General features: G+C 41.7%; 1 protein-coding gene across 11 annotated transcripts in view; it reads left to right on the top strand.

The window, feature by feature from the left end:
* trpm3 (transient receptor potential cation channel, subfamily M, member 3) overlaps positions 1-13,660 on the top strand; it is a 159,705-nt gene extending 146,045 nt beyond the window's left edge. For 5 of the 11 annotated variants that reach the window (XM_037777481.1, XM_037777482.1, XM_037777486.1 and 2 more), the window contains 7 exons: positions 542-793; positions 2,479-2,653; positions 3,182-3,310; positions 4,874-5,024; positions 6,323-6,516; positions 6,715-6,847; positions 7,116-8,730. In XM_037777481.1, the coding sequence (XP_037633409.1) occupies positions 542-793; positions 2,479-2,653; positions 3,182-3,310; positions 4,874-5,024; positions 6,323-6,516; positions 6,715-6,847; positions 7,116-8,730 (2,649 nt within the window). Of the gene's footprint in view, positions 1-541; positions 794-2,478; positions 2,654-3,181; positions 3,311-4,873; positions 5,025-6,322; positions 6,517-6,714; positions 6,848-7,115 lie in introns of all 11 variants that reach the window. The other 6 variants (XM_037777488.1, XM_037777487.1, XM_037777484.1 and 3 more) reach the window with 2 other exon arrangements.

Raw genomic sequence — 13,660 nt, 5'->3', positions numbered from 1 at the left:
TCATTTGCTATTAATCGTGATTAATCATGATTCAATATTTTAATCGACTGACTGTAATGTCATCTATGGCACTGGAGGTTTAGCATCATGCCCATATCATCAAACAGCTCAGGATAAATAGGGGAAACTGTGATGCAATTATTAAAGGGGAAGCAAACGAAAGAGTCAAGGTGGAAAAGAAAGGAAAGGGGGTGGAAATGAAGGCCAGACACAAACAAAACAAATAAAGAGAAAGAGTAAATCGAAAATACAGGTTATGTGGCCTTATGAGACTAGTTCAGCATCACTCTGTGGCTGTGTTTGTACTGTAAGTGTATGAAATGCATTAATCATTATGGCACATCATTCTCAGCTACACAACAGTGGCTCCTCAGACATCTGCTAGATGCCCTGATTGGCAAACTCATACTGCCCTCTCATGGTGGTCATGATGTATTGCATTTAAATGTTTCCTTCCAATTACTGCATTTATGGACACATCTTTCCATCATTCCTGCATCCTCATCTTCCTCTACTGATTTCCCTCCATCCCCTCTTCCAGATCCTGATGTCAGAGCCGGGGAAATTGTTACAGAAGGTGAAGGTGTGGCTTCAGGAGTACTGGAACATCACAGACCTCATGGCCATCCTCATATTCTCCGTCGGCATGGTTCTGCGTCTCCAGGAGCCGCCGCTCATGAGCTACGGGCGCGTCATCTATTGCGTCAACATCATCTATTGGTACATCCGGCTCCTGGACATCTTTGGGGTCAACAAGTACCTGGGTCCCTATGTGATGATGATTGGCAAGATGGTGAGAGGAGGCAGGGGTGGTGATGTGTGTGCGTGCGTGTGTGTGTGTGTGCGTGTGTATGTGTGTGTCTTTTTTATCTACAGCATCTCTCATAGTCCCTCTCCCCAATTATGTATTCTTCATTTATGTCTGACTTTTTCTACCTTCTGACTTCTACTCAGCATGATCCATACTGATTACAAGAGTTCACAGAGTCCCATGATTACAGAGGTTTAATCTGTATGTGGTGTGCAGGCTTGCGTCGAATAGAGCTTCTGTGCCTCCAAACCTCACTGTTTGATCTCTAAGAGCACTACATCAGAGCCTCTGATTCATACATGAAGACAAAACTAGAGAAGGGGATCAAAGGCTCAAATTTGTATCTGTCAGATGTTCGACTGTCTTTGACATGGGCTGTGTACCTCTGAGGACACAAACGCCTTTTTGATATGAAAATCAGCAATTAGTTAGAGGTGGCTGGGGAGGGGGTTAAATTTGGATTCAATGGCTTAGTCAGATAATTTGCATATATGATGTTGCAGCAGATTTGAAGTTGTAGCCATTCAGAGAAGTGATAAAAAAAACAATACTGCAATGTAAATAACAGCAGAAAGCTGAAGCACCACCATGCCTTAAGGCCATCTTCTGTTCCACTAGCATTTGTTACACAGTTCAGTTTTACAAAGTCTTTATGAAAAAACTGAAACATTATAATGCTTTTTTCTGCCAAATTAGTATGCACCTCGGGATTTTAACAAAGTGATAATGATTACAATGACTGTAGCTGCAATTTGTTCTTCAAATGTGTTTCTTAGATATGTCCCAGCTTTCTAAAAAGTCATTGGGCCTCGTGCAAGAACCACTCGTATGAACAGATTTGTCCTTAAGTGGCTTGTACGAGTGATTAGGAGAACTTGTCGCATTCACAAATTTTCTCGTATTTCTAATTTTCTCTTGGGTACGAACACAATTTTCGAGTGATCCAGACCTGTCGAAGGACTCGTGCAAATTAGTCTGCTGTTATCCGAACCTACGTTTTTCAATAATGGATTGTATATTCCATCACTGTGAGGCAATTTTGAGTTTGAAAATCATAAAGACATTACACTTCATACTTATGTTGACATTATCCTGTTTGACTCTGCAATTCGAATTATGATATCATTGTAAATGTATTCATAAAACCTAGCGATGTCATCATTAATTTAAATTGGCCATTGATGCTATTGTATAACACCACAATATCAATATGAGCATCTCAAACTGCAAAACGACTTAAAGAGATGGAAGAGAGCGTGTCTTTAGACAGCCTGTTGATTAATTGGCAGAGACAGATGAATGGGGCAGGATGTTATGGGGATGTTATGATAATTATGCTAATTTACAATTCTCATGAACGCGTGCTCATTTACACAGGTGACATTCATCATGTTTATAGGGGTCATTTAGTTATCTGAAGTTAGGCGCGTTTGCTGAATCTGACTTGGCACACTCATACGAGCTCACAGTACGCAAATAAAAAAAGCAAATAAACAGAGGCTAGTGGACTGCTTTCTTCACTTTATCCATTCCTTCTTTTTGTTTTATCATCGTTCCTTTCTATAAAAAATGTTACCAACTGCTCCTCATTTTTTTCTCTTCTTAAACCACTCACCCTTTCCCTTCTCTCTCTGGCGATCCTCCTCTACCCCCCTTCCCCCTGTCAGATGATCGACATGATGTATTTTGTGATCATCATGTTGGTGGTGCTGATGAGTTTTGGGGTGGCGCGTCAGGCCATCCTCAACCCTAATGAAGACGCGTCCTGGATGCTAGCTAGGAACATCTTCTTCATGCCTTACTGGATGATCTACGGAGAGGTGTTTGCCGACCAGATTGACCGTAAGTTCGGGGCCAGAGTGTCAGTGCTTTTGAATAAACTTAATTTTTGTTAATTCGGGGGAGTTCCTGACTCTGAAGAGAGATGAAAGCAATGTGACTGAGTACACACCTATCTCATCATTAAATGATCAGTCACTCCTTCACAGGTTAACATATTACCGGGAGATACCCTTTTATAACACATACCAACAAGACAGATTGCATCATGTTGATAATAAGGAGATTCTTGACAAATTTTTGCTTTTACACCACCATAAAGTTATTCAGCTTCTTACATGAGGACATTATTTTTAACTGTCAGCTTGTCCTGATCTTTTTTGTCTCTACGTTATTTGATATCACACAGACAAAGGGAAATTTGACTCAAATAAAGTGTTTGTGAGAAAATGTCTTGAGTGTGAGAGCTGAGCGTTTGTGTGCTGTTCTGTTGTCTTTTTGTATGGTTGTATAGATGATGGTTGTGTACAGAATGTCAGGAGTGGCCCAAAGAGAAGAGATCTGAAATAATGTTTTCATTCTTTGTTTCAGATATGCATAGTAGGAAGTTACAGCAAAGGCTGAGTGGAAAACTCTGGCTGGCTGACAATTACTTGCGAACTTACGGAACCTGGCGTAGTAGTGGTCCATCCCACAATGCCCAGTGCAGTCAAACCCCCAGTAAATCAATAGATACAGACCTCAATTTAATCACATCTACCTATCCCACCTCTCCTTCATCATCCTCACCATGTCATGCCCACTCCTACCACTAGAGGCCACTTGAGACTAAAGTGTGCATGCGGCTCCACGCGCTGTAAGGTTAAAGTTGCCTTCATGTGTTTGGTATCTTGGGTCAGCTACTGTATCTAAACAGAAGCTTGTTTAAGATAATTTAAAGTGTGTGACAGCGTGATTGAATGAAGCTTCTCCAAATCTTTGATTGACCAACTAGTATCTTGACCCAAGGCTATATTTTGTAAGCAACTTTACCCTGACTAATTTTGGCACTGCCTGACAAATGGCACTGTTACGTGGCAGTAGCACTTTTCAAATGTGTTCTAATATTTTTACTCTCTTTGTTTTTGGTCAGTTGTCACATCAAGAGAAATTATCAAAGTTGTAAAGTTTGATATTCCCTTGATGTTTCCTCCACTCATTTTGTTCCTCGACTTTCAATTAGTTTCATTTGAAGAAGTGACCCTGCCATGTTAACACCGTCTGTCACATAAACCATATCACCATATCCCTTTTTTTACGCCGGCTCAGCTTCTCACTGGAGCCATTGCAACATTGCCAAAATATTTCAACCAATATAGGCAACATTTAATATAAGTAAGCATTGCACATACATAAAAACACACACATCCACACCAAAATATAATTATCAGCCACCTTCCATCATCTGTAATCTGTTTTTTCACGTGGTTCAGTTGTCAGAGTTTTCAATCCAAATTTTTTGAAGGTAAAAATTTGAAAATAGAAAAAAAAAAATTACTTCAGTTCTCTGTCTTTGGGCTGCATTGTGTGAAGCAATTGAACATCAAGCAATGATGAGCATGTCTAGAATGAATCTCAAAAAAAGGCAAACAAACCAAGAACAAATGCTGAATGTTCCCCAGATAAGCCGCAGCAACTGAACCATCACAGATGGAAAAAACATACTATGTATCCTAAATACATCTCAAACGATTCCAAGCAATCAACCATTGCTGAATGAAGCTATGGCACACATATGTGACAATATATTTTAAACATCGACTGCATGTTTAAATATATTGGGAACACGAATTGTGATGAGACATGATGAATGTCTTTTTTTGTTTGTTTTCAGATGCACATTTCTGAACATGAGTCCCGATCATTATAGTGTCCACTCTTTCCAGTCCCCTCGCTAAGAAGCATAAAGACACATTATGCTTCTTGTTTGTTTGCAAAATATGTAGTTATGCATTTTGTTTGGTATTTTCAGGTCTGCTTGTCTCTTTGTTTTGTTATTGTTGTCTTGTGTACAGGATGTGCTTGAATGTTTTATGTTTTCTTTATTTTAATTTGCTAAGGTTTTATTATAAGGTGTGTTTTTTACTATATATTTGACTTCTGTTTATGTCATGTGTCTGCATGTCTCTCTAATTTGTTGTGCATCTACAACTTTCTACTAAAATATCCATGATGGTTTCATGTCTCTATATACAGACAGTTTACCATGTATTAACTTGTATTTTTTTTTGTGGTGGCGTGCAGCCCCCTGTGGGCAGAACATCACTACGGAGGATGGGGGGTCGGTGGCCCTGCCTCCTTGTAAGACGGGTGCCTGGATTGTCCCAGCCATCATGGCCTGCTACCTGCTGGTGGCCAACATACTGCTGGTCAACCTACTCATAGCTGTGTTCAAGTACGTAAACTCTCTATTAATAGTAGCTTTTCCACCTTTAACTAACTACAGACTCCGCTCTGCTTTAAAAGCACCTCAGGACCTGAAACACACTCATTATGGCAGCATGATGATAGAAATAATTTATGGCATAAGTGCCTTTTAGCCTTTATTTGAGCTTAATGTGTGTATGTGTGAGAGAAAAAGACAGTAGTTTGTGTTTGGGCTTCTGTTAAGCCACCCTCATTAGAGGCTGGTAAGCAAATTGTATTAACAGAATGGGATGGTGCTTCGTCGGCAGAGACATTATCATGCTAATGATCTGTTATTGTGCCTCTGAATAATCCATGTAGCAAGAATGATTATCCTCTCCTCCACGTTTGTCGGGGTTATTACCAAAAAGTGCACAATGGGAAAATAGTTAAATTGAAGGTTTAATCTCATTACACATTAAAGCGACCATTTATTGTGTCTCCATATAGTATCTGTATCCAAGCTTGGCTCCTGCAGTGCAGCAGCATGCTAAGTGAAGGAATCAGATTTCCAGATTTCCAGTACTCTTTCCACCTCTAGTGTTCACTAGAGGTGGAAAGAGTACTGGAAATCTGTACTCATGTAGAAGTACTGTAACATTACTCAACTACAAGTAAAACTACTGGTGCTAAGAAAATACTTAGGTAAAAGTACAAAGTATTCTTCCCAAAAACGACTCAGAGTATTAGTTACTTTTGTTTAATGTATTATCAATAGCAGGCACTCAAAGGGGAGATGTAGAAAACATATACTTTCAACAAAATACATTTGAATTTCTCTGCTCTGATAAATGATCAAAGGTATCAAACTAAGGGAATTAGTTTTTTGTTAAAACAAAGAATATTAGAAATGCTTTTGAACCCACAGAGCACATGTAAAATTCCAAGTCACTCATTGGCTTGTTTGTGATCGAATAGCCCTAAAATGCAGATCAACGTTTGGATATAAATAATTCAAATTATAGGCCTACTCAGTAGCGAATTATGATTTTAAAAAGACCGAAGTAAATTACTTATGAACTAACTTAACAGTAAAATTACAGACTTAAAAAAAATACTCATAAAAATACAAGTACCTGAAAAAATAACTTAATTACAGCAACATGAGTAGTTGTAATTTACATCCACCCCTGTCAGTTCATCAACTAATCGATCTGTATACTATCTGAAGCGGTTGTGATCTTTGTTGTGCCACTGATGACTTGATTCAGTTTATTTTAGGTTTCAGTGGATGTAATAATTCTTGGTCGGTGTGGCGTTTCTGTCTGTCGTTGTCCGTCATAATAGCAACACTTTCTTCGAAGTGAAGTCCATCTCCAACCAGGTTTGGAAGTTCCAGCGCTACCAGCTCATCATGACCTTCCATGAGCGCCCAGTCCTTCCTCCACCCCTCATCATCTTCAGTCACATAACGATGGTCCTCAAGCATCTGTGTTGTCGCTGGCGAAAGCATGACGACGACGAGAGGGACTACGGGCTGAGTGAGTGGCAGACATTAACATTAACTAGCCTGATAAACAGTGTGAACAGAAATGTTTTCAGAGTTGGAATTTCTTCACATCATTATTTTCAATATTCTGTTTTTAGCACTGTAACAGTGCTATATATATATATTGGATTTGAACTTTAGCTATTATTATACTACGAATCAAACTTTCATCAAACTCTTTCATCCACAGAACTTTTCATCACAGAGGACGAGCTGAAGAAAGTCCATGACTTTGAGGAGCAATGCATAGAGGAGTACTTCAGAGAGAAAGATGACCGATTCCACTCCTCTAACGATGAGAGGATCAGAGTCACTTCTGAAAGGTCGGACAAAAACTTCTGCCTGCATGCTACCTAAAACTTTCAGCCAATGGAAAATTGGTATATAAATAAGTCCAGTGTTCTGTCTACCAGCTAGATAGAGGATGTGAAAGAATAGAAACCTAGCCTTTAGGTGTTATAGTGCACATTTCAAACAGAAGCAAATGCTGCAACAGAACTAAGATAAAAAAACACAGCTGAAATGACACCTTTTTCCTCCTCCATTCTCCACTGCTGTTAATGTCTTTTTCTTTCTTCTCTACTCCATCAGGGTGGAGAATATGGCAATGCGTCTGGAGGAAGTCAATGAAAGGGAACACTTCATGAAGGCCTCGCTGCAGACCGTTGACATTCGTCTGGCCCAAATGGAGGAGCTGATTGGAAGAATCGCCGTAGCACTGGAGCGGGTGACGGGTGTTGAGCGTGGGGAGGTCAACAAAGTACGTTCCCGGACTTCATCTGACTGCACAGACTCTGCATACGTACTCCGCCAGGGTGAGTGCCCAGACGCAGCATACATCCTCCGTCAAAGCAGCTTTAACAGCACAGAAGGGAATGCCTACCGCCTGCAGGAGGCACTGGAGGGAACAGCCGAGGGCTCCATGTCCCCTCCGTCTCCTACCAGCATGGCTGCACGGACAAGGAGCCACTCGTTCTATGTCGGTCGCGGTGGCGATCGTTCAAGTGGAGCTGAACGAGCCGAGAGCTTCTTCAAAGAGCGCTCGCTCAGCCTCCATCGAGCCAACAGCTCACAATCAGTGTCCTCAGGTGCCGCCCTCAAGGAGTCTAAGCCCCTCCCCCTGGCGACGCTGTCAGTCTCCCAGCAACACCGTCCATCATCATGCATTGATATCTATGTCTCAACTTCTGAGGAGGTAGGGCCCGCGGAAGTCTTTCTGGATCCTCTCCGAGTGGTCCCGCCGCTCCAGAGAGACTGCTCGCTGCAGTCAGATATCATGGAGACGGTGCTGCCGGGAGGCCGGGACTTCGGCAGCGCCGCCACCAGCGGTATGGGCGATAGGCACTCGGAGGGCGGAGTAGGCAGCAGCGGAACAGCTGGAGCCATGTTTGACGACAGTGCAGCTGCTGATTTGTCATTGTGCTCAGCCCACCTCTTACCAGACACCACGTTACCTCCTTGGGACATGGAACCATCCCCACCTCCCTCAGCAGGGCTGCTCGAGCGCTCCAAGAGCACCCGCTACCTTTCTACAACAGGCACATCATTCCTGGACGAGCCCCCTCTGGTCAAGTCACACAGCCTCATGTTCACACCACGAGGCTGCTACAGCGGACTGGGGGCAGGAGTCCAGGTAAAAGCTGCAGAGTACACCAGCATCACTGACTGCATCGATACACGCTGTGTCTCATCTCCATACACTCCCGCAGAACGCTCCTCCTCCCCCGGAGGATCCACCTCATTCCCCTTTGATAAGCCGTCAGACATTGCTTCCTCTCACCCAGAGAGAGAGGCAGAGCTTAGCCACACAGAGTCTGATCCAGAGGACCCAGAGGACCTGATTCCTGCCCCTGATACCCCTCGTCTAGGGGGCCTTGGCGGGCCCAGTGGTGCCCCTCTCTGCTCCCCCTTCTCCAGGCTGGAGCGAGCAAACAGCTGCTCCTCAGACGACTCCCATCCTTCCCTCACGCTGGCCCCTCCGCACCGGAAGAGCCTGTCGGTGAGTGAGAGGATGGAGAGGGGACCGGGTCTGGGGGCAGACAGGGGGCCTGGGCCGGGGGGCCGGGGTCTGGCAGGAACCAGAAACCCCTTCCTCAGGAGCAAGTCTGGAGCACGGCCTGACACAGCCAAGACTGACAGCCTCTCCATGAGGAAGCTGGCCACTCCGTCAGCTTTCCGCAGCTTTGATAGACAAAACTACACGTGACAAGAACACTGGTCGGCACTCTCACACACTGATAGGACCAGGGAGGAAAACTGAAAGGGCCCAGGGCAAAAGTGAACGCAGGGTGAAGTTGCCCATAGATGCTGATCTGGACCAGATCTACAGTTTTTTCACTTACGTTTTAGAATAGAAAAGGTGGTAACAGTTTAATCATAGTCAGTGCTGGGGGGCAACTTTACCCTGGCTCGGGTGTCAGGAGGAACAGGATGGGAGATGTAGGGGTCCTACTGTACACCAGTCAAAAACAAAGAGCTATGAATCTAGAGTAGTTTTTACCTCCTCTTGTAGCTAAGTAACTCTCTATGGGGTGTTATGGCAATGGAAGGTGTATTTGTACTGTATGTCTTCCACCCACCACCTTTACGTCAAGTAGACATCATGTCACTGTGTTACATCACATATCAATCACGTAAGTCAGAGAAAGTATACTGTTACTCCTAGCTGCATTATACGGTAGAAACTGTCAAGTCTGAGAGACAGAGAGGAGAAAGAAAGACAAAACAGCCACCTCATTTTGTCTTAGCATAGAGTCGCAAAACTTTCGCTTTAAACGCATTATCCTCTCTTCATATAATCCTAACTCCACTCTGTAAGACCCCAGCACTAGCAAACAGAAAGAAGCTGACGTTTCTAGCTGTTTCATAAAGGAATCAGTGAAGTGTTTTGGAAACCATCGGGAACTATTTCCTCTCTTGGTTGCACTGGCGATGATTGCTGTAACATAGCAACAACTTACCTCTAGATACACAAATACACTTTTCAAATAATCAATATATTTATCTCTTATTTTTTTTCAAAGGTATATATCAAATTTGCCTTTCGTTGTCTCACGTTTTGTAGCATAATTTATCTACCAAACTCTTTCTTTTGTCAGTCCAGCTAGAAAAAGAAAGCAGTGTTTGAACATACTCCAGTCAAAAAAGGGTCATTACTCAATCGCACGTCTCCGGTCATGGCTGTCAAGTGTCAGCAGTCTGTATCTGCAGTAAAATTAATTAGCCACGTGATTAAGAGTAAAAAAAAGTTATCAGGAAAAAGTGAGAAAGAATGTGACATGAAGGCTGAGATTAGCAGCATCCAGTGTTTTACAACTGATGAATCTGTATCAGGAAAATGAAGGAAAGGAGAGAGTGTAATCAAGAGCATGTTGACATTCACGTGCATATTTACATGTCGACACATCCACACACTGTCAGTGAAAATAAACTCTAGTTCAGACCTGATCCCTGAGAGCTTTAACAAGTGCAATTGCAAAATAAATGGGGACAAGAGGGCGCTGCGAGCCTATTTCAGAAGCAATGCTTGCTGGGTGAACCTGATGTGAACCTTCTCTGCCTGCACCTGACACCAAATATCCTTACACTCAACGAAACCGTTGCTCTCTTGTAGCCCAGCCCTGCTCCTTCAGGTTTCGACAGTGGCATTATGTTGCAATGGTTTTTACATCCACCTCCACTTAATGGATCCGTCCTTCATGTACTCCATAATAACTGTCATTCATTTTTGCTTTTCTCCTTTATTTTATTGATTGCATTCAAAGCCAGACACTGCAAAAGGAGACTGTAATAGAAAGCAATTGTCTGATGACTAAGCCCATTGTTAATCATATTCAGGTCAAGAAGAGTTCCTAAAGAAAGAGCAATTTTATGAATTTATCTTTAAAAAAAAGCTTGTAATAAGCTGTCAAGTATATGCATTCTAGCTGAGATATAAGAAGTGACATGGAGGAGGGGACATGGGGTTATTATTAAAAGATGAAAGCCAGATCAGTGTTTTAAAAAGTTTTTTTATTCTAATGGAAAAAGTCTCGGAGGAGTAAGATGCCCTCCTCTGATGGCTTTGTAAACATAAGATAGACGAAATTAATAGAATTCTTACAGATTTTTTTATGTTTGTTTTATATTTCCTCACTATTACGATTCAGTTTAATCATGTTGCATTTATTTTGAGATTGGTTCTATTTATTGACATTTTTTCTTGCTCATTATCGATGATTACAGTAAATGCCTGTTTGAATTACGAAATCAATATTTATATCTTCTCAGTGATATTTTTGTCGAATTTTAAGTATTTTCTAATTAAGCTTTTAAATTTAATAAAAAGATGACCATCGACATGCACTAAATGCTGATGTATTATATTATTTATTAAATATAGAACTGTCTGATATACTGTACATTTCAATCATATTTAAAGTATTTAAAGTAGTTTTTATTGTATGTTTTATCAAGCAGCTTATGAGAATTTTCTAATGTAAAGTTGACACGGCAATACACAGTTGCCAGTATACCAAACTTAGGGTGCCTTTTGGGCATGGACGGAGTATGTGGGGACTGAAGTGATTCAGAAATCTGTGAAATTTCTCCTTTTCTTTTTTTTTCCTAATCATAGAGCCCCAAATATCTGTGATTATTTTCAACATGTGGCTTTTGCAAACACTCATAGACCTTTGTTGTTCTCTTTAAACACATCTGATGTACAGAGTGGGGGGAGTGTTGTTATTGGTAGACTGTATCATTGCTTGTGTGGACATATAGATCCACCGAAACACATATAAAGAAGAAAAAAAAATCTATTTGCACATGAAACTGAGACACAAGGGTGAGGATATAGCATGGATTTATATAATTTGACTTCTCTCTGTATCACAACCCAATCTGGTTGATGATCCAAACTGTTCATACGCCTACTGACCCAAACCCTAAACATTAAAGGGGTACTCCAGTGATTTAGTACTGTGCCTGCTTACAGTTGGGGGACTTTCTAGAGACAGAATTTTAGTCCCCAGTATGGATCAAGCTTCAAAAACTCTGGATCCTACAGTTCCCATGGTGCAACTCAATAACATCTTTTGATAGACCTTTACTGACTGTTAAATCATCTCATCTTTCAAAACCATTGGCCCCGGTTAACAACGCAGGTTGTCTCAAGTCTTAAGCCTAATGGTGCCTTCAAATGAAACTCGTGATCTTGTGTTTACAACATGAGAAGTCCTGTACACGATATGCTTGGTGCTCAAGTGGTAAAGTCGTGAGAACACCGCTGCTAAACAACGGCGTCTAGCAGCCACAGAGGCTCACAATTTAGCAAGCGGGTAACATAATGCAGTAAATGCAAATGCATAATGACAGAGGAAAAAGATGAGGCCGTTGGGAATATCAACATTTTCCTCAGACATATTATAAAATTACAAAGAAAAACAATATACAACTAAAATTACAATATATTCACTTATTATTTCTGACAACGACAACAAACACGTTACACCTCGTGAACTCAGAGCTTTCAGAAACTTTCCACTTACGAGGTCGTGAATACCACAAGACGGGGGCGTTCATACGGATTCTTTTCGTGAACGCGGTAAACACGACCCCATTTGAAGGCATCACAACCCCCGATAACATCATCAGGGTTATTTTCTTAGACTTCAGAAAGCCCCCTCCAGAGCTACAAAAGACATACAACTGTGGCTGAATTGTACCCTGCGTGACCAGTTAACTTGTAAAAAATGATGGAGTGCCCCTTTAGCCCAGCAGTTACAACACAAATTGCTTTGTGGACACATGCTCAGTATGGATCATGTGGACAGATCAGGGAGCAACACACTTAAAATACCTATAAGATGACAAATGGGATGTTGTAGCCCGTCGGTACACACTAAGGATCAGGTTTGCAGTTTCCTCAACAAATATGTAGTTCATGTTTAAGATCGGAAAGGTTGACCCCAAGTCGATGCTCAGGGACGACGTTACCCCAGTGATGGAAGGTAGCAAGTTTATCATGGTCGAAAGAGGGATGGAATTATTGAGGGATTTGGATTTGTCTGCAGCAGAAGGTTTCCAATATAATCACTGTGCTTTACAAGTCTAACCCAGAGTCTTCGGGGATCGTAGGGACATCTATATATATATTTTTGTGTCTTACGTCTTCAGAAATGGCAATACAATATGAATGAATGTCTTCATACTTGATCGACTGACTTTGTTCACCCGCAGGAGTTTAAGTTGTTAACAGCAAGAACTGCGTATAGTTAGAGAGGGCGTTGATCCCTCACAAACCAAACCAAACTTTGCCAAACCAAATGGAAACGAGCTGAGTCGTGCTCTACTGACCTGCTGTCTACACAGCTGCGGCAGGCTGGGGGTTAACCAAGCAAAGGTCATACAGCTCAACTCAGTTATGCATGGCTAACTATGAAAACAGATGACTGTGACTGAAAGTTTAGGCCCTCCTATTTGACCTACTGTGATAGGAAATCAAAATAGTCTTTATAAATTTTATTTATCCTTACAGTAAGGAATATGAGATAACATACGTGTCCGTGGCACTTCTAAACTCGTGAGTACATGATTCTATAAATGGTTTTGTGGTATGTTGACGAGGCTGGGAGGTACTGATAGGAGGTGTGCGTATGTGTGTGTGTATGTGTGTGAGAGCACACGTGTGAATCCGGACATATAGACGACACCAGTAACAGGGAAGCATGCAACACAACCCAACAGAATCTCAGTGTACAGTATTTTTTCAATATTTTGCGATACTGTATCTCATGAGCACATGATGGTAATCAACAGATCTGCTTCCCTCCTACGACGACCTGTGACTCGTACGATAAAGAGAGTTTCACGCACGTTTTTTCTGCAATAATTGCTGATATGCTTCTACAACAACTGAAAGGGACTTATCCCCCCTGCTGGTCACACTTTATTTAATGTCCTTCAAATGCATGCAGTTCTTCCACTCAGAGTGTATAGAGACGACCTGTTAAGTTGGCAGAGAGAAAGATAAAGAGAGATTATACTATGAAATCAAAGTAGTGAGTATTTGGATGCAAATACAAATCTGTATTCTTCAATGTGAATAGGATCATGTCTGGCATGCATTGTTAAATAAAAAATTAAATAGATTGGTA

Source organism: Sebastes umbrosus, chromosome 8, assembly GCF_015220745.1.
Source record: "Sebastes umbrosus isolate fSebUmb1 chromosome 8, fSebUmb1.pri, whole genome shotgun sequence".
Classification (NCBI taxonomy): Eukaryota; Metazoa; Chordata; class Actinopteri; order Perciformes; family Sebastidae; genus Sebastes; species Sebastes umbrosus.
Note: the sequence above shows the minus strand (reverse complement) of the source record. Positions and strands in the feature narration are given on the sequence as shown.